The sequence below is a fragment of the Dipodomys merriami genome, unplaced genomic scaffold, assembly GCF_024711535.1.
Source record: "Dipodomys merriami isolate MVZ:Mamm:240054 unplaced genomic scaffold, mDipMer1.0.p SCAF_13, whole genome shotgun sequence".
Lineage (NCBI taxonomy): Eukaryota > Metazoa > Chordata > Mammalia > Rodentia > Heteromyidae > Dipodomys > Dipodomys merriami.
In genome coordinates, this window is record NW_027202604.1 from 23,982,183 (window position 1) to 24,007,874 (window position 25,692).

The 25,692-nt window shown below is 48.5% G+C and overlaps 1 protein-coding gene across 1 annotated transcript in view; it reads right to left on the reverse strand.

Annotated features, from left to right (window-relative positions):
* Window positions 1–25,692, reverse strand: part of Lrig1 (leucine rich repeats and immunoglobulin like domains 1) — a 106,812-nt gene that overhangs the window by 12,682 nt on the left and 68,438 nt on the right. Inside the window, exons 4-10 of the mRNA XM_070018917.1 lie at window positions 16,537–16,674; window positions 14,231–14,374; window positions 12,453–12,596; window positions 9,864–10,007; window positions 8,105–8,248; window positions 5,782–5,862; window positions 189–260 (exon numbers count right to left, since the gene is read on the reverse strand). Coding sequence (XP_069875018.1) covers window positions 189–260; window positions 5,782–5,862; window positions 8,105–8,248; window positions 9,864–10,007; window positions 12,453–12,596; window positions 14,231–14,374; window positions 16,537–16,674 — 867 coding nt within the window. The remainder of the gene's footprint in view (window positions 1–188; window positions 261–5,781; window positions 5,863–8,104; window positions 8,249–9,863; window positions 10,008–12,452; window positions 12,597–14,230; window positions 14,375–16,536; window positions 16,675–25,692) is intronic.

Genomic DNA, 25,692 nt, shown 5'->3' on the forward strand with positions numbered 1-25,692 from the left:
CGACTGTTCTTGGCATAGGCAAAGTAAAGGCCAAAGTTGATGCTGACTTCTAATGAGAAGGAAGCAGCTGGTGTTTCCAAATAGCCTGTTTCTCGGTTTACAAAGATGCGATTAAACTGCTAGCAGGCTTCCCCAGCAGGCACATTTGGCTGGCCTCTGGGTCAGGCAAGGTCTGGTAAGATACTCACAGGTGCTCCAGGCCTTCCAGCCCCGAGAATGCTCTCTTAGCCACAGACTTGATCTTGTTTCCAAAGAGACTCCTGCAGTTTCCAAACATCCAGGCATGCGTGGGTGGGGGTGGAGGGAGGGTGGGGAGAGAACACAGGATTAGGGCAGTGTCCAGGACAAGCAGGTGAAATGTGACGGATGCTGAGATTATAGGTCTGCAGGCATCCCCTTTGTGAAACGGAATGCCTTTATCTGTATGAGAAAGTCACAGTGCTGACAGCAACTGGACACACTGGCAAGTCTCAAAAGGCCCCTTACAGTGTCAGTGGAAGGCCTAGTGTGTCTAGTCCAGGCCATCTCTCTCCAAGGACCACATAAAGGTCAAGGGTGGGGCTGGTGGCGGCCTCAGGAGAAAGAGGATGGTCGCTATTTCAGTGAGGAAGCAAAGTCAGAGAACGTGGCAAAATGCTGCCTACTTCTGACCACTGCATCCTGGGGATAAAGATTCCCAAAACCAGCAAGAAAGAGAGCAGGAAAATGGACGCTGATAAAGGCAGCACGCCGGCAGCCAGGATGTGACTACTGGAAGCTGTGACGTGCTCTCTCCAGCCTGCAGGAAACGCCTGCACTGCCTGCTGCTCAAGCAAGAGCCCAGGCTTTCCATGTAGCAGGTTGGAGGTTCATCAGATGCTAGGTACTTGGCTCCTCAAAGGTCAGCTTGGGAGGCCATCTAATGTCTGTATTTTTAAGATTCCTAACCCAAGAGAAGCAGCTTCTGCCTCCCTACAATTCCCATCCCAGTCTTAGCAGAAAGTAGTAACCATCTTCTCAAAAGGACCCTCCGACGCCTGCAAGGCACATGGCGGAAACTGCTCCTTCCACTGGGATGAAACCCGTAGCTCCCACCCAAGGGACCCTAGAATGTGCTGGATGATAGGAATGAGGTTTTTTCCCTCCTTTTTATTGTCAGGGCCTCTAAAGAGCCCCAACCCCTACCCCCACAATGGGTCCCTCTGAAGCAATAGCACAGGACTCTGCCTGCCAGCAGTAAATGCAGGGGTGCGCTCTCAGTCAGCTCCGTGCACTCTTCAATCAGATGGTCTTTCAGGGCCCCTAAAGGGCCTAAAAGGGCTTGAATGCCTGCGAATTCAGAAATCAGCAGGTCTGAGCTAGAACCACCAGGAGGAAAGAAGAAGAAAACCTCTGGAGAAAGCCTGTCTGGCTCAGCTACTTCCGGAGAGGGGGCGGTTCCTGTCCAAGACCCCACCAAGAATCAGAGAAAAAGAGTGACTAGCGGCCAGCTCTGCCTTCAGGTTAAGTAAGACTGGGACCCATGAGCAGCAACAGGAAGTACCAATCCATCCCTGAATAGAGAAAGGAGAGGGGGGAGGGGAGGGCAACCTGGGCAGCACCCCCACACAGGACCGTACTTCAACCTAATTGCAACAGGTTCCCAGGGACAAGCCGGGGCGGGGGCAGGGGCTGCCGTGAGGCAGAGGCACAGGCGTGGAGCACACAGCTAGCACAGCCCGGGGAAGGCACCAGCCAACTTCCGGACCGCATGCCAGGGGCCTCATGACCCCACTTCATCAGGAACAGACTCCTGCTCGGGGGCCTCCACTTCAGCAGCCTCCAGCAGTCACTGCGTAATCAGGCATCAGACAGTGCCTGCTCTGTTTCCTGACTCTGGAGGTGAAGGGCCAACAGGCCAGACGTTTCTCTGCCTTGTCTTTCTTTCTGAAGCAGGCTGCGAGAATATGAAAACAATCTCCTGAAAGTGTTTCCACAACCTCTTGCAATCTGGAACACATATTTGAAATAAACCAAACACACAGAAACTCGGAGGCTGTGCCCGCTCAGGCCTCTGACCACAGACACCAGCAGTGGATACAACTCACGGGCACCAAACCCTGAATGCGTCTGAGGGCGCTGCCAACTTCTACACTTACTCAGATCCCCAGGCCGAGGCACTGTGTGCTCCAGGTCCCAGTAAAAATGAACTGAACTGTTTAGAGAAATCTCCCGTAAACTAGATCCAGGAAAAAGCTGTGCTTTATTTCAGCCATTAAGTATTAGTCACGTTGACCTCTTTTACAGTGAGGGCAGGCTGTTATTTCTAATGGTGACAATAGCAATAAAACAAATTCTTAAATTCTCAATTACACAGGGCCCAGTCATCCTGCTAGTGGACTACAATGGCCCTTATCTTTTCCCAGAAGACATGGGGCATTGGGGGGAGGGGGAGGGGAAGGGACCCAACTAGTAGACTGAAGGTTCTAATCAGGCTGCCTGCCATGTGGAGACAGTGGGACTCTGCTGGAGGGATGCTCTTGTCCCATGAGCACATCCAGGGAAGCTGTGTCTGGCCAGATCTCCCCAGCACTGACTTGGCTCAGATACCTGGGAAGTCTCTCAAAACCTCGTGCATCTCCCAGCCAGCCTTGCTAAGGGCGCCTGAAGACTGGCTCAGTGCTTGCTCAAGCAGTCACAGCAGGCAGCGGGGTATGGATGATGGTGCCAAGGTTTTGGAGAGGAGCCATGACATGTACCAGCACCCCTCCCTGCCCCCAACTCTACAGACCATGCCCTCTGCCCCCCGCAGTGTGGAGCACCACCCAAGCAAGAAGCCGGAGGCTCTGCCTCTCCATCCACGGCCACATAATCCCTTCCCACAAGCCCTGCACGAACTCCACCCTCATCCTCCTGAGCAGTGTCCTGGAGAGAAGTGGAGCCAAGGGGCCACACCTGAACCCCCTGGCCTGCACAAGTCACTGGGGTCTCTAATTAAATGTCTCATTTGGTGTCTAGTAATTCTCCCATGCTGATCGTGTAGCTGTGCAAGCCCCCAGCAGGTGAACGCCAGAGGCTCCAGGTGACTATGGCAGTGGAGAAGTGAGTGGGCTTCAACTAGGAAGAAAAGAACAGGCAGGAGTCTGAATACCGTCATGGTGACAGGAAGCTCCAGCTTGAAGAATCAGCCCAAATGGCCGACCAGTGGGAAGGATGAAGGCGGGGCCACAGCCACGCATCTCACACTCTGAGGCTCACTTCACCCTTCTCAGAAATATATTCACTTAGGCCTGGTCCCCTACCCAGGCTCCTGAGCAACTCAGAGGCAAGAGCTTCTTCCCTTCCCCTTCCCAGCTCTCAAGCTGGTCAAAGGCAAACCCTGGGAAGATCACAGAGCACTATCCTCTCCAGCTGTGGACTACCCTCCCGTGTTCTTCCCAGGAGACCCCAGTGGACTTGGCCCAGAGTCCTTGGATGGGGCAATACCATGTGATGGCCGCTTCCCCCAGCGCAGCAGAGCTACGGGGCTTTCCTGACAAAATGCTAAGGAGGTGGAAGGGGCGAGGGGATCGAGGCTGTTTCTCACTCATGCATGCATGCATGCATTCAGTTTCAGAGACAGGATTTCTGTATGTAGCCCAGCTGCTCTGCAGCTCCCTATGTAGCCTATGCTGGACTTGAACTTAGAATCCTCCTGCTTCAGCCTCCTCAGTATCAGGATCACAGCATGACCACCACACCCAGCTTGGGTTCTCACTGCTCATGTTTACTCAACACTTATGCTATCCAAGCCCAGCAGATTTAATGAGAGCTAAAAACCAGGATTTGCTTTGCTCTTCCCTTTGCACGAGCCAGCTTTCACACATCACCACAGAACACCAGTTCTGTGCACTGTACATGGGGTCACACACCTGTAGCTGCTGTCAGATTGTGTTCAGCTATTTCCTCTCTCCCTCTCCCTCTGGGTTACTTAGAATCCAAATTGCACGTACCACCATCATTTTATTTCAAGAAGTCCCTCCCCCTGCCTTTTTGCAACATAACCATGATGTCATCACACTTAAGCCAATGACTATACATCTTCACATATATTCAGGAATTCTTATTACTGTCCCAGTTCCCCCAACTGAGTCACGTCTCTTCTCTCTTTTCCCTATACACGCAGAGCCTTCGGCCTCAGGTGTGGGCTCCGTGGGGCCGTGGAGCTGTGGCTAAGACCCTGCACTGACAAGTCCTGGGGGGTCTTGGGCTAGGACAGCGTGGGAAGCACATCTCAGTGGAGCGAGTGAAAGGGCAAGGTAGGCTCGGTTCAGGCTCAGATGCTGAACCTGCTGCCTCCACCAGGAGATGACACAAGGTAAAGGAGCTTAACTCATGCAGCTCTGCGTGTCCTGCAGAGAACATGGCAGTGCCAGCTACTCTCCCCTGCCTCACTCATCAGCTTCAGGGGAGGCTTGAAGTGATTAGAGGCTCACAGGCTCTGCACCCAGAAGGATGGCTCCAGCCTGGCGTTCCTCTTGTCACCAACAGGCCTGCTCTGTCTGAGCTTACGGTGCATGGGTTAACAGTATGCCCGACAGGAGCTAGGAAGAGGAATGCACAGAGCCTCTGACACACTGTAGGAGGCAGGAATGCTCTAGAAGAAATGTAATCCTCAGAGCCAAATGGCTTATTCTTAGTACCTTTCTTTTTATTTTTATTTTATTTTATTTTTTTTGGTTGGTCGTGGGGCTTGAACTCTGGGCCTGGGCGCTGTCCCTCAGCTCTTCAGCTCAAGGCGAACGCTCTACCACTTGAGCTACAGCGCTGCTTCCTCTTAGTACCTTTCTAACACAAAAAGTATGAAAAAACACATGCTTCAAAACAAACTAATACTTATAATGGACTATGGCAGTCTCCACCAGGGCTTTCAAAATACTTACATGTGCACTACTCAGCTCCCTGACACTGAGACAGGCTGGGAGGAGGGTGGTGGCTGTCTTGTCTGTGTTTGATGAGATGCCCTCCTCCCTTAGCTTGTTCCCCACAGAGACTACCCTGATCCTTATGCTGAATGCTCCTTAGTGGCATAGGACATTGTACTGGTGAGACAAAGAGGGAAACAGGGCCAACAAGGAAGCAACACACCAGCTTGGGAGCCTGCCCCCGCCAGCTGTGGCCATCTGGACTGCATCCTTTCATGTCTCTCCCCTTAACTTTAAAAAGGTTGCAAGACAGAGCTTGCCTGATGGGGTGAATCCCACACACTCACGCAGCACATATATACACGTGTCCTGAAGAAAAAGTGGCACATTTGAGAAAAGGGACCCAAAATACTGAATTCAAAATACCTATTATTATTATTATTTCCATGCGATTAAAATTAGGAACAAAAATACTACAGACGTTTCAAAATGATCAAGTTATTCGGCTTGAGACATTTCACATATTTTCTAGAAATTCAGAAAGAAAGCAGATTCCTTTGGGCAAAGGACAAAAACCCAGAACAAAGAACTAGCTGGAGGCCAGTGGTTCACACCTGTAATCCTAGCTCCTCAGGAGGCTGGGCGCTGAGGATCCCAACCTTAGCTGTTTTCAGATCACCTGGGAACTGACCCCCTGAGAAAACCTCTCTGGGCCACCAAAGACCAGGTCTGCGGCACCAAGAACATGCCACACAGCGAGGAAACGCCCAGCCTGGCTCAACCTCAGCCTCTTCTCCCCACACAACAGAGAAGTCTCAGCGGAACCTGCTTCCCACGGTGGGCCCAGGACACGGGGAGCCGCCAAAGCCATGAACCACACATGCAGCACAAGCAGAGCCACACGCGTGGAAATACTCACAGCTTGCTGAGGTTGTCAAGTCCCATGAAGGCACCGCTGGTGTCCTCAATTGTGCCGGAAATCTCGTTATGGTCCAAGTCCCTGGGGAGAAAACAGAATGTAAGCTCACCCTCCAGTGAAGCCTGGCCTTGTACCCAGACTTTCACTTAGAAGCTCAAAGCATCCGGGTGAGCACCAGAGGCCCAGTGTCACACGGTCATGAGCGGCATGGCCCTCGAAGGAAACCTGTTCTGAATATCCTGTGGTGTGCCTGGCTCCTCAGCCTTCCCAGAGTTTTTCTACCCCTCAAAACACCAGGCTTCCCCGTTGGCCCGCTGGACTGGGAAGTGGTGCAGACATCAGCAGGGAAGCTGGCCCAAGTGGGCAGCTGGTCCCCGCACAGAGCAGCGGTCTCAAAGGTTCCTTGGGTTCCATCTACTTAGTCACTCTTCTAGCCTTGATGGGGGAACCGTGGAGGGCACATGGAAGACTGATGCAAAGGCGAGAGGCCCTGGCCTGGGGACCCCTCCGCGGAGCCCAGCTCCTCACGAGGTCTGCACAGCACTGGACTCTGAGCCAGGGAGGACATCTGGGTGCTGAGTCAGACTTGTGACCCACTTGCCAGGTTGGGAGCAACGAGGCCAGCTGCACAACCCAGCTCCTCTGACATGCAAATCCCAAGGCTGATGAGTCAGCCTCCTCCCGGCTTCCAACGACAGGCCGTGAATGCCCAGGCGAGACAGCACACCTGGCGGCCAGGCCCCCAACCCTGAACACATTCTGCCCTCTCCAACTTTCCACAAGACTCTTGGTTCCTATACTTCCTTTCCAGAACTCTGGCCAACCTGGCCAGGAACAGAGATGCTGCTCTTGGATCCTGAGAGAACCTGGAAGGACACTGCCAGCAGAGGAGAGAGCTCTCAGCTGAAAAGTGAAATGCTTACTGTGATCTTTATTCTACAACAGGACACTCAAAGCGAGAGACTCTGTTGCTGGAAGGGTCTTCTCCTTTCAATGGACGGGCCCCTCCCTAGTATCTATAGACTGAGTAAACCAGGGGCCCCGGCGGTGGCTGTGTGTGCCTAAATCCTTGCTGCCAAAGTTTTTCTTCTTTCTGGCCCACTTAGCCTGAATGTTCCCAGCCTTGTTATTGGGGCCTAGCAAAGACTCGCAGGCTGACCCCAGCTTGAATAGCTTGGCTGTGGCTCTTTCTCACTCCCAGCAGTGAGTCATCGTTAAAACGCGCTCTGCCAGGTGCAAGTGCAGAGGCCTTCCTCCCTCACCCTGGGCAGGCACAGAGGGCCGTGCTTGGGAGGAGGCCTCAGAACTGGCCACGGTTGTCTGTTGAACACCACAGGCTCTCTTTGGGGGCCATGTGCTGATAGTTACTTAGAAGCTATGTGGTACTGCTAAGGGGTAACTTCTATCACAGTCCCCAAAAAGCATCCTGCTGCAACTTCTGGCAACCTCGCTTCATGAAACATTTAAGAGGGACGTGGAATCATTACTTCCCCTCTGTTACAGAACTCCATAATTAGAGCCAAGATAGGATTCCTCATTTCTACCTTTTAGATACTGGGTGTACCAAAGTTGAAATTCTAGGGCCAAGAAAAGAATAGTAGTATCCCACAACAAGGAAGGACACACACACACACACACACACACACACACACACACACACACACACACACACACACACACACACACACACACACACACACACACACACACACACACACACACACACACACACACACACACACACACACACACACACACACACACACACACAAATTTCAAGCCAAAGGCTGAAGACTAGAAGAACTACCATGGCAGACAGTGTCCTAGACGTTGCAGTAAGCACTAAGTATAGGACATTTTTCTCAGAAACAATACATAGTGTGGATTGTTGTTGGACAGCATGTGTGTGTGTGAGTGTGTGTGTGTATGTCTCTCTCTCTCTCTCTCTCTCTCTCTCTCTCTCTCTCTCTCTCTCTCTCTCTCTCTCCTCCTGGGGCTTGAACTCAGGCCTGGGCACTGTCCTTGAGTTGGGCGGGGGGGGGGTGCTCAAGGCTAGCACTCTACCCCTTGAGCCACAGCTCCAGTTCCAGCCTTCTGGTGACTAATTGGAGATATCATCCCGCTATAGGCCCCATCCTACGGAAGGGGAGACTTCTGGCTCACCCAGTCGTCTTTCAGTTGATCTAGGAGTCTGACTGGGCTCACAGCAGGTGGGTTGGGGTGGGAAAGCCACCCGGAGCGGAGCTCAGCAAGCAGCTGCTTCAGGCTGTTCCGCTCTCCCACCCACCCCCTCACTCTGTCACCCGAACCATGACAGCCGTACAGGACGCGCAGGCTCTTGAGTCCCTTGAAGGCACCCTCGGCGACATGGCTGATGGCATTGTGGCTCAGTCGCAGCACACTCAAGTTGCTCAGGTCCGCCAGGCTCTCCTCGTCCAGCCGTGTGAGGTTATTGAAGGACAGGATCCTAAGGAAGGGAAGAGGGAGGTAAATGTCCCCATGGGCCACATGGGGACAGCTCTTCTCTCTCCTCTCCAGAGCCTCAGTGGCTGGGTCTCCATTGGAAGGGGGCACATGCACCCACAGAAATCCTCAGTAAAAGTGGCCATGCAGTTAGAGACCCTGTGGCGTTCAGCATCCTTTGACAACGCGAATGGTCATAAAGATCATGGAGACCAGCATCATCACTGTACTGTGAGGACTACACAGGGACAACACAGGGAGCCTTAAGACCTGAACCTATGCTAGTCTCCATGGCTGCTCCTGATTCAGGCTGTTCAAGACCTCTTCCTAAAGAAGGCTGATACTCTGGACAGGATGGGTTCTGCAGTTACACTCCTTGCATCTGCCAGCAGAGGGCACCACGAGCCACTGCTTGGGGCAGCCATACCAGGCCCTCCCTCGTTAGCGAGGTGAGACGGTGGCTCCTGGCCTGAGCAGTTAAACCTCTGCTCCCTCTGTAAGCAGGGCAGGGAACATGCCCCAAAGCAACTGCTCTGCCTCAGCAGCAAAACCAACCCTCCTCCCAGCACTTCCACACCTCTCACAAGCCCTGGGTCAGTTACTTGGCACACTGGTCATCTAAGGATGAAAAATGGGCATCTGGGCTGAGGTAGGAAGAAGGAAAAATAATTCAGTGAAGATTAATGACTTTTTAAAGGTGGCAGCAAGCAACATTCCTTCCGTCCTGAAATAATAAGTCATGGTGTCTGTCAGTCGCAAAAACCTGGCAGGAGATCAAAACTGCATCCTCACCTGCAATTAAAGAATTTATTTTAAAAGAGGGGGCGGGGAACACTCTGGAAAGCAATCTTACTCCTAATCTGAGGTTGCATGAACACAGGACAAACGTCTAGGGTAGATTCAGGCATATTCTTTGACCTTCAGGCCTTCTAAAGGGCACAAGGCCATCTTCACATTGTCCACCAACCAGAAAAGGGAGTAGAGAATACGATGTTCTGCCTGAAATAGGCCTTTCCTGTGGCCTCAACTCCAGGGGCTCACACACACTCTGGTAACAGAACTGATTGTAACCCAGTTCTGGCTTGGGGGAACCTACAGGACCTTTCTTCTTCTCCATAGCTCCCAGGCCTGGCAAAGAGAAAACTGTGGGTCCTTGAGTTCCCTGGTAAGGTTAAACCTGAGTCAAGAGTTTGTTAGAAACCATCAGGAAGCTGACACCAAAAGGCCACTACTAACAAACACATTTACAATAACAAAGACACTCACAAAATCCCAGGAAGGGAGCGCAGGATTCATGAGATATAAACTCTTGGAGGTCCGGGAAGACCCTTCCCCAACATAGCCCTCTCCTTCGGGAATTGTCCCAAGAAAACCTAGGGAACAGAGTCCCCAGTAGGATGGACATGAGACACCTGTAGCCCCTGACAATCCACAAGCAAGCTAGGTAAGATGGAGGAAAGCGGGAAGGGTCTCGGCTCTGGCCATTTGTCTTCTCTGCAGACCTCCCAACCTGAGTCTCCCTAAGGCCACTGTGCTGTGAAGTGCTCCCTGGGGTCTAGAAGGTTCACCAGGCACTGTGTCTCAAAGCACTGCTATAGACCAAAGCTGAGACTACTTACAACTCATGCAGCTTCTGGCAGAAGCTCCAGCCATCACGGTGAATGCGAGAGATGGAGTTGTTGCTGAGGTGCAGCTGGTGCAGAGCTGTGAGGCCATACAGCGAGCCACTGTTCACTTCCACCAGGCTGTTGTACTCCAGGTGCCTGCAATGACAACCATGCGTGGCCAAGAGGAAGCCAGGGTCAACACCAAGGAGGTAACAGGACACGAGCAAAGTGAGTCTACATGTGATGTGTGCATTCATGCACACATCAGGAAGTGCCAAAGCAGACAGAGTTCAGAGGGCAATAGAAAGTGCCCTAGAAGTGTCTTTCTGGCTAAGTAAAAGTAAATGAGGCAAACAAATGGGCAGAGAGAGGAGTTCTTGATGAAGGCAAAAGCATCAGAAAGAGGAGACAAAAAGAGGCAGCTTTTATATTCCTCCCATCCTACAATTTCATAAATAGTGAAGGGGACAAACAGATTAAAACTAGGTGTAGCTAAAAATGTCTGGAGCCTGGATTTTGAATGTGGGTTTTTCCAGGTCCAGTGCTTCATGTTGCAGTGTTCTTACAATGTGGGACAGGAAGCATGGGTGACTGCCAGGATGCCACTCAGTCACAAGGTGAACAACTGACACAATATCGGGGAGGATGCTGTTAGCCTAGGATGTCTGAATTCGAGGTGGATTACATGCATCTTTAGGCGTTGATGTTTTCAACCTAAAATGGTTTATTGCAGTGTAACTCCCCTGTAAGTGAAGGAGCATCTGTACACTACTTCACAACATAGCCTATGCTAGTCAAAGACAGCACTATCCTGGGTAACAGGCCTCTTAAATAAAAATCACTAGTTCAAACTTTGCTCCATGTTCAATGTGAAAGGGCTTTGAGCAACTGTGTCTTTTTTTTTTTTTCTATCTTTCTCCCACTGTTCAAAAAGCATTTAATTTATAAATGCTAAGGTAAACTTACCACCCCCTGAAATTTGTACAAATTTGTTCAGCATAAAAACAAAATGGGGGCTGGGAAAGTGGCTCAGTGGTAGAGTGCTTGCCTTGCATGCAGGAGGCCCTGGGTTTGATTCCTCAGCACCACATAAGCAGAAAAAGCTGGAAGTGGTGCTGTGGCTCAAGTGGTAGAGTGCTAGCCTTGAGCTGAAGAGCTGAAGAGCTGAGGGACAGCGCCCAGGCCCAGAGTTCAGGCCCCATGACCGACAAAAAAAAAAAAAAAAAAAGGCAGTGCCCAAGACAATTTTCTTCTGAGAATTAATTCTCTTAACTTCAGCCCACCTAGCACATGACCACTTGAATTTCAGATTCTAAAATGACTGCTTTAAAGGAAAGACAGGTGGTTTTGAATCCATGAAACGGAGGTATTGCCAATCAGAAGTGGGCAGTGAGGAGAGGCAGAGGGCAAGCAGCAGCGCCTGTCCTCACACGAGCTGAGTGTGTGTGGGATGAGATGGCCAGCAGAAGATGCTTTTGTTACATAACAGGACAGCACGATGTGCTGGTGGCCTGGGACCTAGGCTTCCGGCTTTGGTTTCAATTACAAAAACACCTAATCAAGGGTATAGAATTTACCGAGTAATTTACAGAGTAATGTGAGTTGAACCAATGACTGTATAGTAGTTCATAGGTAAAGACAGTGGTACACGTGTGTTCATTTGAAGTATCTACATGCAAACAGGAAAACCCAGAAGAGATGCACTTAAGAGGCAACTGTCCCTCAGGAGAGGCACTGGGGTGAAGCAGGGACAGAAGAGGTAGAGCAGGTTGTTTCTATACTGTCTGATTTTATTTAATTATGCTTGAGTATTGCTTTTGATTAAAGACTACCAAATATAAACTTTAAAAACAGAGGATCAGCAATTGGCTGGCTGTTTCTGCTGCTCCCAGTTACTCTGGCAGCCAGCAAGAAGTGCAGCTGACACATTTGGCCAAAGCAAATGTTCCCTTGATAAAAGCTGCACATCTGCACCAAGGTTCATGATTAGCTCATAAAACAGGAATAAATCTCCAAGGAAGAACTATGTATTTTCAGCTCCACCTGCACATCAAGACAGACTGTCAAACCCAAAATAGGGAGAGAGGGCACTTCCTGTAGGGTGTGGGAGGATGTGGGAGGTCACCCTGCAGCAGCCCAGGTCTGTGGAGGAAGAGGGAGAGTAAAAACAGGGCCAGTAGGGTTCCCTCTCCAATGGTCACCTTATCTAACAGAACCCATATAAAACCTCCTCTAAGAGCTGTTCCTACTCTGAAAGGAAAACACCTTCAATTTGGTCCAGTCTGTAGACCCTGAGTTGAGTCCAGAGGCAGGGCCAGAGCTGGCTTCTCCATCCTGCACTTAGCTGAATGAATTCGCTACGCATTACAGCATATAGGCAAGTGAGCACGCATGTGCAGACACACACACACACACACACACACACACACACACACACACACACACACACACACACACACACACACACACACACACACACACACACACACACACACACACACACACACACACACACACACACACACACACACACACACACACACACACACACACCCCTACCCCTTTTTTCTTACACACAAGCCCAGCAAGGCACCCACTTACAGGACGTGCATCTTGGACAGTCCCCAGAAGGCACCATCTGTCAGCTTGCTGATGTTGTTCCGCTGAAGCTTCAGCACCTCCAGGCTGTCAAGTCCATGGAACGTGAGGCCTTCGATTAGTCGAATCCGATTCCGATTGAGGTCCCTAAAGATAAAGCCACAAGGTCAGAGAATCATCTGCAGCCATTTCCAAGCTGGAGTTTTGAACCAATGGAGACACCGTGGTAAAAGATCAGGTGCACCTCCCTGGTACCAAGGCCCAAGAAATGTTTAAGAGAGGCATAGCGACTCTGTGCAGTCAGCTCCCAGGGAGTCTGAACCTGCCAGTGCCCAGGTCCTCTCCAGGAGCACAAGCACCATTCATGATTCTGCAGCTGGCCCAGGGCATGACACAAGAAGCAGATGTCTTAGGTGAGGTGTCTCTGTCCTTAGCAACAGACTTCCACACCAGATGCCTTGAGACCCAGGACAATAATTTCAATTGTATCACGTTAGGAACACTGTCCACTATGGGTATTGGAGAGGCTCCACATATAAGAGAGACATTATTGAATACAGGGAAGAGGAGATACTGGTTATGAAGATTTATAGTTGACTCCTAGCCTCAGCCTAACAGAACCTCATTTAACCAAAAGATGGTAGGAAAAAAAAAATGATGGGTGGGCTGGATCCATTAGCAACTAAAAAGAACACTGAGCTAGCCAGAAAGCTCTTGGTTTTCCTCAAATATGTCTACAGTGTCTCATGATCGTTCTTCCTCAAGATCATGGAGACCTCCACCGACTGAGAAGAGCAAAGTCCAGATCCATCACCCAGGGGAGGTAATGTGCTGCAAGCAGTATCAAGGGCTGAGGCTCTCCTGTCCTGTGGCCAGCTTGGCCTTCAGCAACTGTTTTGTTCTGTTGAACCCAAAGTTCCAATATTAGTTTATTTTCCTGAAATAAACTCTTGAGCTGAGAAGACAAGAGGAAAAAAATAAGAAACAGAAAATGAGTCCATCAGGTTTTGGTTAATGAAGTTTTCTTGAATCTCTCTCAATCCAGAACCCTATGCCATTCTTTTCTCTTTTGTTTTGGGCCTGAACTCAGCCTGGGCGCTGTCCCTCAGCTCTTCAGCTCAAGGCTAGCTCTCTGCCACTTGAGCCACAGCACCACTTCCGGCTTTTTCTGCTTATATGGTGCTGAGGAATCGAACCCAGGGCCTCATGCATGCAAGGCAAGCGCTCTACCACTGAGCCACCTTCCCAGCACCCCCTATGCCATTATTGAAGGACATTTGGCCTGGGTCACTGAAAAACCATATAAATCTTTTCAACAAAAAATAAGTCAGCTACCTTGTAAAATGAGGCAGTCACCTCATTACCTCAGGCCACATTAGCTTTCTGTCAAACTATTCAAGAAGTGTTGGACATCATTGTGCCCAAAATATATGCTGTCCAGGCACCTGTAAAAATGCGACTAAAACCTGTGAGATAAAGAAATGGTGTGCAGCCTAAGCATTGGCCAACATCAGCAAACCTGTTTTGTTTCGGAAAAGGCCAGCAAGGACAAGCACGGACATACTCTGTAGATTTTTCCTCAGCAAGCCAACACAGCTTGCCAGCATCAGACCCAGCTCTTAATTTGCTTTTAGTCGTTGCCATAGGGCCATTAATGATAGTTTATGCAGCTTCACTGGGGGGGAAGGAAAAGGGTCACAACTGGTACAAGGTACTTGGGGAAATCTGGCTCCCATAAAGTTTGGCTAACCTTTCATTAAAATGCAGGTTTCTGTACTCACAACTGTGTCAGCCGGCGGAGCTTGAAGGCTTTCACAGGAAGCTGGGTGATCCTGTTTTTGCTCAGGCGAAGAGTCAGCAGCGACCGCGACAGACCATCAAATGCTCCTGGCTCCAGGGTGCTGATTCGGTTGCTCGCCAGGTTTCTGGAAGATTGGGGGAGGGGGAGGGGTGTAGTGGCAGTGGGAGGCCTTCCTCAATCTGTTAACCAACATGGGACCCAGCTGGGTCTGAGCCGGAAGAACACACGAAGATGTGTCCAGAGGGACAGAGCTCCACGGAGAGGCCTGTCATCACAGGGCTCTGAGGCCCGACTCCCAGATAAGGAACCACAGAGATGCAGGTGACAGGGTTGTTCAATGAAGACCTTGAAGCAGGCCTCGCTCTGGCTTGGGCACAGAGTGTTTATGGCTTGTGGCTCACAGGGATGGGAGAAAGTCACAGAGCAACCCCCCCTCCTACCCCCAACCGCTGCCTCAGGAACCACCTGCCCTCACCGCCACTATGTCAGGATGTGAGAAATGCTCTTGCAAGCAAAAAGTCAACTGCTTTTTAGGAAAGGTCAGAGCCAATTTAGTATATTTGGGAAACAGCCTTTAATTTTGAAGTGGGTCTCGTCGCATGACTTGCATGAATTTGCATAAACCAACTCCTTTGAATAATTTTAAATGCCTCAAAGAATCACCCTGAAGAGAGTAGTATCAAATCCTGTAGAAAACAAACAACACTTCTTCCTAGTGCTACACTTAAAGGATGTTTGTGAGGGGTGACATATATGTGGTTATAAAGAAAAGATAGATGTTTCCTCAAAATATACTCCAATACACACCTCAGATGCATGCATCTCACTGTAATTTGTATCAAGTCACACAAAACAGGAACAATATGGCATTCTTGTGCCAAGTTAGCCCACCTCTCTCTTCCTGCCTTTCCCAGGTAAGAGCTGCTATTCTGGGTCTTAGTGAAAAGGAGAAAGAGGAGAGGGAATCTTCTAACCACAGCATGGGGGCAAACACAGCTCCTCCAGTCTCTTCATCAGGCAGTGGTCCAGGACAGGGCATGTGAGGACTCTGCAAATGGGTCTGAACTGTTTGTTCTTAACACTCCAGATTAAAGAACAATCAGTGTGATGAAGATATACCAGACACCCACTGCCAACACAAAAAGTCATGCCCTCACTCCTCACCTCATGCAGGAAGAGGACACAGCAATTCAGTTAAGCAGTTGGTGGTTTATTTGTCCCAAGTAAGGAAGTGTGGCTGGATGCCTTCTGAAATCCCTTACTTAGGACTTCACAGAAGCCAAGGCCTCTTGTGCCCAATTCTGGTACCTTCTTTTTTTAGGTGCCAGTACTGGGACTTGAACTCAGGGCCTCATGCTTTTGCTTGGCTCTTTTGCTCAAGGCTGATACTCTACCAATTGAGCCACATCTCCACTTCTGACAGTTCTGTTGCCTTGATGTAGCCTAACATTAAGGAAATGATTCTACAGGGTCTTGGAAAGACTTGGAAAGTCCTTGTGCCAACCCTCATCTTCCCTGAAGAAATGCATCACGGTGACCCGTAAATCAGCCTTACAAAATTATTCAAAAGCAGTAATGATATAGGGAACAAAAATGGGGAAAATGTCTTTTCAGCCTAGAGTTTCAGGTTCTCTCTCAAAGCAATTCTTACTAGCAAGCAGGAGACTATATAGGTGCTCCTCTTCCATCCATTGTGTGTGCAAGATGGAACAAACATAAAATGAGTAAAGGAGAAACAGCCCCAGAAATCTCAAAAGGGCCTGAGAGCTCAGAGAACAGCGTGACTGACCTTCTAAACCCAAGGACTGGTTTAAATCATGCACAATATTGGTAAGTTCAAGTAAGTACACTTCTGTTGTGAGTCTTTGAACCAACCCTTGAAACGTCTCTCCAAGCTTTCTGAGACAGCCCAATAATTGGGAATGAAGACAGCTTTGTGGTCAAGAGAGACCTGGACCTGAATAGAAGAGCCTACTCTCGGAGGGATGAGCTCCTCGTATGGCTAGTTAACCTCTCCTTGCCTCAGCTCCCCCTCTGCCTCTAGCACCAGAAGGACACGGGATTTGTAAATACTTTATAACTGCGCACCCAGAAGACACAGGATCCCTCCTCACCCCCTGCAGGAAAGCTAAAGGGCTATACTGTCCCTGCTGACTAGGAAGACAGGACTGAGCAGAGCGCATCCATCCCACATGTGTTCAGAGCTGGGTGCTAGGTAGGCTGCTACCCAGCCTAGAAGCTGAAGGACGGGCTGGGGAGGGATGGTGGCTGCGCAGAGGTACTTACAGCTCCCTTATGGGCAGTCCATGTGGAAAGCAGGAACTCCGGATTTCTGTGATGTTGTTGGAACTCAGATCCAACACTTCCAAAGACAGGTATGGCTTCAGCTGACTCCCCTCCACACTTCGAATCTTATTGTGCTGCCTGGGACACACACAAGGCAGTAACGTAAGCACATAGCACATCTTTTTGCAAGGTACAACAAACTATTTCCCCCTCCTACTTCATTACAAATTGTTTTGACTTTTACATGAAATTACAGTTCAGTGTTACATAAAACAGATCGTGTGTTCCTTTTCCCATTAAGTTCTCATTGCTGGCTGGGTGCTAACTACTGCACTGGATTTTCTGTCTAGAATAGGTTTTATGTTCTGGGTGATGTTCAGTATCAACTGAGACCATCGTGACATGACCAGAATCCAACGCATCCATTTCAATCTGGCACCTGGTCAAGCCTCATAATATTCAAGACGATAGGCACCAGAGACTAAGTTCATTTTAATCCAATTTAGCATATCATTACACACCTCACAGTGTGCCACACTTAGCATGTGCCAGGCATGGAGACAGATGCAAGGGATCTAAAACTGCACACAAAGAAGATGATGTCAAAATCCTAACCATCTAAAAAGGAAAAGTGGTCCAATAGAACCAATTCTCCCAAACCTCTGTCATTATGGTTAGTGATTCTGTGTCTCAATTTTTCCAGCAGAAAGATGGGACTGCAACTGTCATTTCAAGGATCTGGGTGATCCAATCTGAAACCATGCTAAGTACCTGGCAGTGTTGAAAAACCCGAGTGTTGAATATTTACTGCCTCCCAAGAAGAATGGCTTCCACCATGATTTATTTACAACTTGAATCCTCTTTTCATCAAGTCCAAAACCCAACCAGCCACCTCATAGTTACTACTTAGAAGAAAGGTGGAGGAAAACCACTCTGTTGTGGCTTTGGCTCTGCCTGGCAGATTCAAACCACTGTAGCCCTAATTCCAATATTAGATACTCAAAAGTGCTAGGTGGTAGCACTGGGCCTGTGGGTCCCGGGCATACACTTGGGCCAGCTCTGAGTAAACAGGGGCAACCCTCCAGCCAATCAAAGCATTCTGGAATACAGACAAGTAAGCCAGGCGTCGCTTACCAAGTGGCATCTCCTTTAAACAAACACTTGACCAAATCAGTTCCAACAGGCATAAACAGGACCTCTTTCCCAGAAACCTGAGGCTTCTCAACTCCTCTCATTGTTTTTTGTCCCCTCACCCCCAGCCCCAGAAATTCATTTACAAAGCTGCAGCCTCTGCTCCTCAGAATAATGGAAGGATCTTTCCACTCTACTCCCAGCCTTGAAAGCTACTTCCTTTAAGTTCTTTATAAAGTTCTTTAATAAAGGCAGTCTCTTCAGTGTTCTGACTCCAAGAAAGAGAGAGAGAGAAAAAAGAAAATCTTTATTATGTAAAGTATGGGAAGAAAAAGGAACTAGAAATAAAGGCCACGCTGAGCCTTATCCGGGAACTCTGAATACAGTACCAAGGAGCCAAGAACAGAGGATCTGGAATTAGGAGGGATGAGGCGTCTCAGTCCAAGGCTGCACAAAGAGGGGTCCTGGCACACCCAGGCCCAACACAAGCGAAGCGCTCTGGACAGCTGTGAGCGCGGGACACTTCTCACACCATCCTGTCTCCCTCCGGGCCCCCGTAGTGCCTCCTCTGGCTCCTGGGTCTTTCTCCTTTGTTTTATACCTTTCTTCTTTCTTTCAGTCTATTTATTCACTGAATCAAATATTCCGGGCCTGACTCTGGATAGAGGACAAGTCTTTTTCACAAGCTGGGAAAAGTTCCCCACTTAGTAGAAGAGGCAGCCATGGAGATGGGAAACAAGGGTAGGTGGAGTATGGGACAGTGACAGCATGACAGGGAAGAAGGAGGAGGGGCAGCAGGAAGGACAGCACTTCACTCTGCCTGAAAGTTACCAGGCAAGGGCCTAAGAGTGGGCAGCTGAGGCTGGGCCAAGAGGGAAAGTGGGGAACTTCAGTCAGACTATGAGGCTGTTCCACACCAGGAAACAGGTCGAGCTAAAGCTGGGGACCAGCCTTATCATGGGCCAGAGACAAGGGGTGGCACAAAAGAGTAAGAAGGGGCTACAGGAATTAGAGATGACAGCTGGTGAAGACAAGCTTTCTAGTGCGGAGAGGGCAAAAGTCAGGTGTACAGGCCTCCACATCACCTCCCATCACCTCCCACTTTTACCCAGTCCAGCAGCATGCCAGAGTCTACTAAAAACAGGTCAGTTCTGATATTCCTCACAGACTACAGACACCTACCACAAACACCTGATAAGGAAGGGAACACCCAGGGGACAGGCAGCCCTCTGTGTCCAAGGGTTCTGTTTATAAATTCAAGGGACTGCAGAAAAAAGTCTGTACTGAACATCATCATCATTCCCTAGCATTTTACCTGATTAGGTGTTCAAAAGTAATTCAGAGATTACAGGAAGGTGTGTGCAGGTCATAAACAGAAGGGCTTTGAGTGTCCATGAATTTGGGAGTCTGGGGGGACATCCCAGATGGCTATGTATATTTAAAAAAAAAACTAACTCAACAAGAACTAAAAGAAAATCCAGATTTAAAAGTGGATAAAAGAGCCAGGCACTGGAGGCTCACACTTGTAATCCTAGCTACTCAGGAGGCTGAGATCTGAGGATCACGGTTTGAAGCCATCCTATGCAGAAAAGTCCTTCAGACTCTTATCTCCAATTAACCAACAAAAAACAGGAAGTGGAGCTGTGGCTCAAGTAGTAATTACTAGCCTTGAGCAAAGGAGCTTAGGGACACATCCAGACCCAGAGTTCAAGCCCCAGGACTTGTATGCATGTACATGTACACACACTATGTGTACACACACACACACACACACACACACACACACACACACACACACACACACACACACACACACACACACACACACACACACACACACACACAGAGTGGGCAAAAGACTTAAATTGACACTTCTCCAAAGAAGATATACAAATGGCCAACAAGCACATGAAAAGATGCTCAAAGTCAGTATTCATTAGAGAAGTGAAATCAGGGTGGCTAAGTGGGTTAAAAATAAGGATTGCATAACAAATGTAGGTGAAGATCTACAACAACTGCAGTGCTTGTGGCTAGAAAAAAATGCAAAGTGGTAGAGGTGCTGAACACAGAGATAATGAGTCCTCCAAAAAATCAGCAGTCAACTGTGGGCAGTACATCTAAGGACTAAAAGGCTTGTAAGGGAAACTTTGTACACCTGTGCTCACAAAAGCATCATTCACAGTATCCAAAAATGAAGCAAACCAAATATCTAGCTATAGATGAATGGATCCACAAAATGAGGTGTAAGCATCCACAGAATAGTATTCAGCCATAAAAAAGGAAGTTCTGCCATGTGCCACTGAAATGTATGACCCTTGAGGACATTATGCTATATGAAACAAGTCAGTTACAAAAATCTAAATACTCTGGTTAAAGCAGTTAAATTCACAGAAACAGAAAGGTGCTTGCCAGAGAATGGGGAGTTCAGACAATGAGAAACTGTTGTTTGCCAGACAGGGGATTTTAGTGTTAACAAAACAGAAGAACTTTCTAGAAATGAGTTGCACAACTTGAATGTACTTAACTCTATTGAACTCACACTTAAATTTTATGTTATGTGTATTTTACCACAATTTAAAAACAAAACAAAACACAAGATCACAGGACTCCTCTTCCTAAAACAAATGACTCTCATGCCTTTCTTAATGGTAAACCTTCACAATGGCAGTCAGGATCCGTATTACTTATCCCCTCCCACTCCCCCCCCCCCCACCTGCCAAATCCTCTGGCTCCATGCTCTGCCCACCCCAGCCTTCAGGCGGGCCGTGCCTCAGGACCTTTCACCTGCTGCTCCCACACCTGGAATCACAGCCCCAGAGAGATACTTGCCACCCACAGCCTTGCTTCCCTAACATCATCTAACCAAACTGCTTCTCTCCAGTTTAATGTCTTCTCTCCCACCATGATGTGGTTGTAGTTTGGGTTTGTTTTTTTCCTGTAGTTATTTTTTGGTAGTAGTATGGTTTGAACCCGATGCTGGGCATGTTCTCTACCACTTGAGCCACACACACCTTCTTTTTTCAACTCCCCTCCCTCCGCCCCCCTCCCCAAGATAGGATGCCATGCATTTTACCAGAGGCTGGCCTCCGAAGGTGATCTTGCTCTCTGTTGCTGCAGAGCTGGGATAATAACTGTTCACTACCATGCCTGGCTTACTGACTGAGCTCAGTGAGGTTTAGCCGGAGCTGGCCTCCAACCATAATCCTCCTATCTCTACTTCCCAAGTAGCTGATACTATAGGACTAAGTCACCTCCCTGCCACTTTCTAGATCAGCAGTGTTTTGAATTCAGGGTCTTTCCCACTTAAGCCATTTTCCAGCCCTTTGACTGCTTTGTTCGCTAGTATTTCCAGCCACTGGAAAAGTATGAGGGACACAGGGGTTCACTAAATATTTGATGGATGAATTATGAAGAATGAGTATAGGTTACATTTGGAAGGGCCAAGGGTAGGAATATTGGTCAGGATTCACATCATTCATGTGGAAGAAAACCATGCAGGCTGAGTAACTCAGGCAGAAGATCTCAGAACAAGAGGAGAGAGTTTGCCAAGGGTCTTCTAATAGTCCTGCCCAGACCCAAACTCCCAGCTCCATGACTCCTGAGAACCACAGGCCTCCAGCATGCCGACCCACACTGCTGAGGTCATGCATGACACCCTCTCTTGGGGGACTGGCCTCTGCTATTGACTACCACCCATACCCTGACCAACCTTCCTTGGTGTCAGCTCTGTGCTCCTATGTGACTCTACATCTCTCCATATCAGGGCAAGGACCACTCTATAGGACATGTCTTCAGGACCCTGGCAACTATGCAAGGCCCTGGAATCCCTGCCCTAGGACAGGAACAGACAGCACTGTGGAAGAGTGCTGTGAGGACTGCCACTGCGTTCATATCCCAGCACAACACTCCCAGGTGTGACTCTTGGAGGAGCCTACTGTGTAAATGGGGTATCAAGTTCCTACACTCCTCACTCTAGCTGGTGTGACCTGACACATAGCAGTTGCCCAATAAAATGAGCCTTTGTTTTTATTAATCATATTTGTATCCTCAGAACCAAGCTGAAGATCTGGTTTATAGGAGGCGCTCTGGAAACAGAATGAACACAATTAATGAATGGCTGGTTCTTGTCCATGCCTTTGCCACATTTCAATGCAATCAGGCAGGCCTGGATACCCTCTCAGGAACAAAAGGTTGTCTCAGAGCTCTCTCTTAGCTTTACGCATGAAACAGTCCTGCTCCAGCTGCAGAATGTTAAAACCCAGACACAGAGAACCACCAGACTGTTTTAGGGAACCATGCTTCAAAGCAAATCCAACTTGCAGATTCGGCAGGACTTAGGGGAATAAGGGCCCCGAACAGCTGGACCTCATATCCTTACGTTCATGTCCCTGACTCAAAAATGTCAATCCCCCAACGCCACCTTTCCAGGGCTGGCCTACTCACAACACGGCCTCCGGGTCTGCACAAAGTGGAGAGCAATGGCCAGTGTTCCCACCCTGCAGGGAACTCCACCCGAGTTACACCTCAGAGCCGATGGCTGTGACAACTTGTCTGCTGTCCTGATTGATCCAGAAGTCCAGTTTTATGAGGATGCCCACATTCTCAACACTGTACAAGCACAGGTGGGCTTCACATCACTCATTCAGTGCCTCACCCAGGAAGGCCATGCTCACTGTCCTAACCTCTAAGTCCTGCTCCAATTTTTAACAATGGCTGACAGACTGATGAATGCCTATCACATACACAGCAAGCCCTGGGTGAAATGCCAAGGAAATCATCCATCGATTTAAAGACATAGGTACTATTATCACTGCCAGATAAATGGCTAGAAAATTGGGAGGCTCAGAGTTCTGCAGTGTCCCTGAAGTCACATAGGAGGGAAGCAAGAGGAGGCAAGATGCAAATTCAGGGGAGTACAACTCCACCCTGCCCACTCAGGAGGCTCCTTCTCTCCTAGCAGTGTTTTCTGGGCACTAACCCAGTTATACCCATAAGCCTTCAGCAAAGCTTCACTAAAGATGAATGCTAAAACTGGCTATTTCTCTGTCACTTCACCCGGGTAAATAAATTCAACCAGGTGGCCCAGATTGTGTACCAGCCTGCCGGGAGTCCTGGATGAGCAGCCCTGGCCCCAGTCTCAGCAAGCACAACAGAGTGGAGCTAGATTTCTTGTGGATGCTCAGCACACGGGAAGGCCAGCAGCTCCCGTGAGGTCATGTCTTCACAGGCCGTAGAAAGCCCTGCATTCCCCGCCAGTACAGGGAAGGCCTGCAAAGGGACACACTTAAGTGTAAAAGGTGAGGGCAGTGGGATGGGAGGAGTGCTGTGTTGGGAACTCATCCTATTAGCCACATCAAAGGAGCTCCCCTAAAATCAATGTTTCTGCAGTTACAGGAACAGGACTGGGGAAGCAGGTCACATGGCCTTCATTTCCAGCCAGTGTCAGTTTACCCATCGGTTGCCCTCTAGGGAGAGGAGAGCTTAATACAGCAGAAGTCTATTAAACCAACACCTGTTAAAGACTTCAAAAATAAAATCAGCCTTCAAAGGCAGACAGCAGGCCAGATAAGCTGTCCTCATTTGGTTACATTCTCAGAGCCGATGTTAAATTAGACAGTAAAACAGACAGAGGCATTTGAAACCAACCCTTGAAACTTTCTACCATAACTGATCGGCCACTCTGGTTCTGTGAAAGCCTAACTTTACAAGGTATTCCAGTTGGTGGTGGCAAAGACTGCATGGCACAGAAAACAGACAGGAAGAAAGGGTAATGAGATCAAACTAGGTGGGTCAGGTGGATCCATTTCTGGCTCCACAATTATGCACCTATTGTCTACAACAAGGATCAGAAAACTTGCTCTGTAACAGGCCAGTTGGTGCACAGAGTCTCTGTTTTAACTACTCAGCTCCATGTTTTAGTGTCCAAGCAGACATGGACAACAACCAGTGTGGCTATGTTCTTCTAAAACTTGACTTTTAAAAATATGCTTATTTTTTAAGACTATGACTGGTCCACTAACTATAACTTGCTGTCCCTGATAATGACATGACAACCAATTTAGGTTTGTGAGGAGCCAGATTCTAACTCTCGCTCTAATGCTAGCAGTACATAAACAACTCTTTATTTGGTTTAACCACCTACAGAATGAGCCAAATCCCCCTCTGCTGTAGAAAGAAAACCATCTGTATCTCCCTACAGTGTCCATGTCAGACATCACTAATCAATCTTTCTTGATGTCTTTTCCACCTCTTCAGAAGTGAAATGGAACCCAGGTCTACATCATTATGTTCCTGAAAAGATGATCCAGGTTCTTTACCAGAGCCAGCAGAAAAGACACGAAACAAGGTTACCTTAGAGAATCAGGACATCTTTACAATGTATATCCTTACTTCAAACATAGGGCCAATTCACCAGTCCTAACATCTAAGCAGAGATGACCTTCACTTCTTCCAAACTATCATGGTTACTGTCCACTCCTTGAGTGTTAGACTCCATTCAGAAAGAGCAAATCTTACACAACTTTAGTTTAAATTACTTAAAAAGTCAACAACATCCAAATTAGAGCTCTTTGTTTTACCCGGACCTCTACTAGAAACGGTTTCATGCAATGTAGGTCTGGAATGGGAAAAAGTTGGAAACAACCTGGCAGCTCTGAGCACCCATGGCACGTTGTCCATCTTAGTCCTACTCTGAGAATCTCCTGAAGATTCTTCACCTTAGCACAGGGCCCACTGGCACTGATAGCAAGCACTACAATGTCTGGGCAGAATGAATGCTTACACCCATCTGTATTTGCCATGTGAGGCTACGGCTCAGCTTAACATAACCTATACATAACTCCCACAAAGTGAGACAAGTGTCATATTATCACTGACAGAGAGTAAAACTTAACACGAGGCAGAACAGCCCTGATGCTTACCATCGAGGTCTATGATCAGACTGCAAACAACTGAAGATATTGACCTTCTAAAAACACACTGAAGATGAAAATACCCTTTGTCAAACAACACTGATACCACCAGAGAGGCTCCAGCCAAGTATTGCCAGTTGCTTCATGCCAATTGTGAAAGCCATCCTGAGAGATGCATAAATTGAATGTGCAGAGTTCAAGGTAACCCACAAAAACACTGCTCAGTTCAAGATAGAGATCAGTATCACACCCCAGAAATCTCCCTCCTGCCATTCTCCTGATTCTTATTATTCCCCAAAGTGGAAACTAGAGAACTTCTGCTATCTATGATTAATGTAACTTTTTGAGTGTGCTTTATATACACGAAGTTGTTCTGTACGTACCCTCCTGTATCTGGCTATTTTCATTCAACATGTTTGAGATCTACACTCCAGGTTGTTCTTTTTATTTTAACATTTCTTTTGGAAAAAAAATATAACATTTCTTTTGAAAAATTTACTTCTTCATTCCATTGTTGGTGAACACTGAACTATTTCCAGCCTGGGTTACAGCAAAATCTCCAGCTCTAAACTGAAGCTGGGAGTCATTTGCTAGTATTCTGTGGTGTTCATCTGTATGTGCTTCTTACAGTCATACAAGATCTGTGCATGGTATTGTTATCCAAGGTCATTGACCATGTCAGGCCCAGGTCAGCCCAATGAAACACTGGGCATGGGCATGTTCTTTGAAACCAAAATGCCACAGAGCACTAGAGAGCCATACCTGTAATTCTAGCTACTCAGGAGGCTGAGATCTGAGGAATGCTGCTTAAAGCCAGCACAGGAAAGGAAAGTCTGTGACATTCTTATCTCCAAGTAACTACCAAATAGCTGAAGTGGTGCTGTGGCTCAAGTGGTAGAGTGCTAGTCGAGCAAAAAAGTTCGGGTAGCCGGGCGCTGGTGGCTCACGCCTGTAATCCTAGCTACTGAGGAGGCTGAGATCGGAGGATCGCGGTTCAAAGCCAGCCCAGGCAGGAGAGACCGTGAGACTCCTATCTCCAATAAACCACCAGAAAACCGGAAGTGGCGCTGTAGCTCAAGTGGTAGAGTGCTCTCCTTGAGCTGAAGGCTGAGGG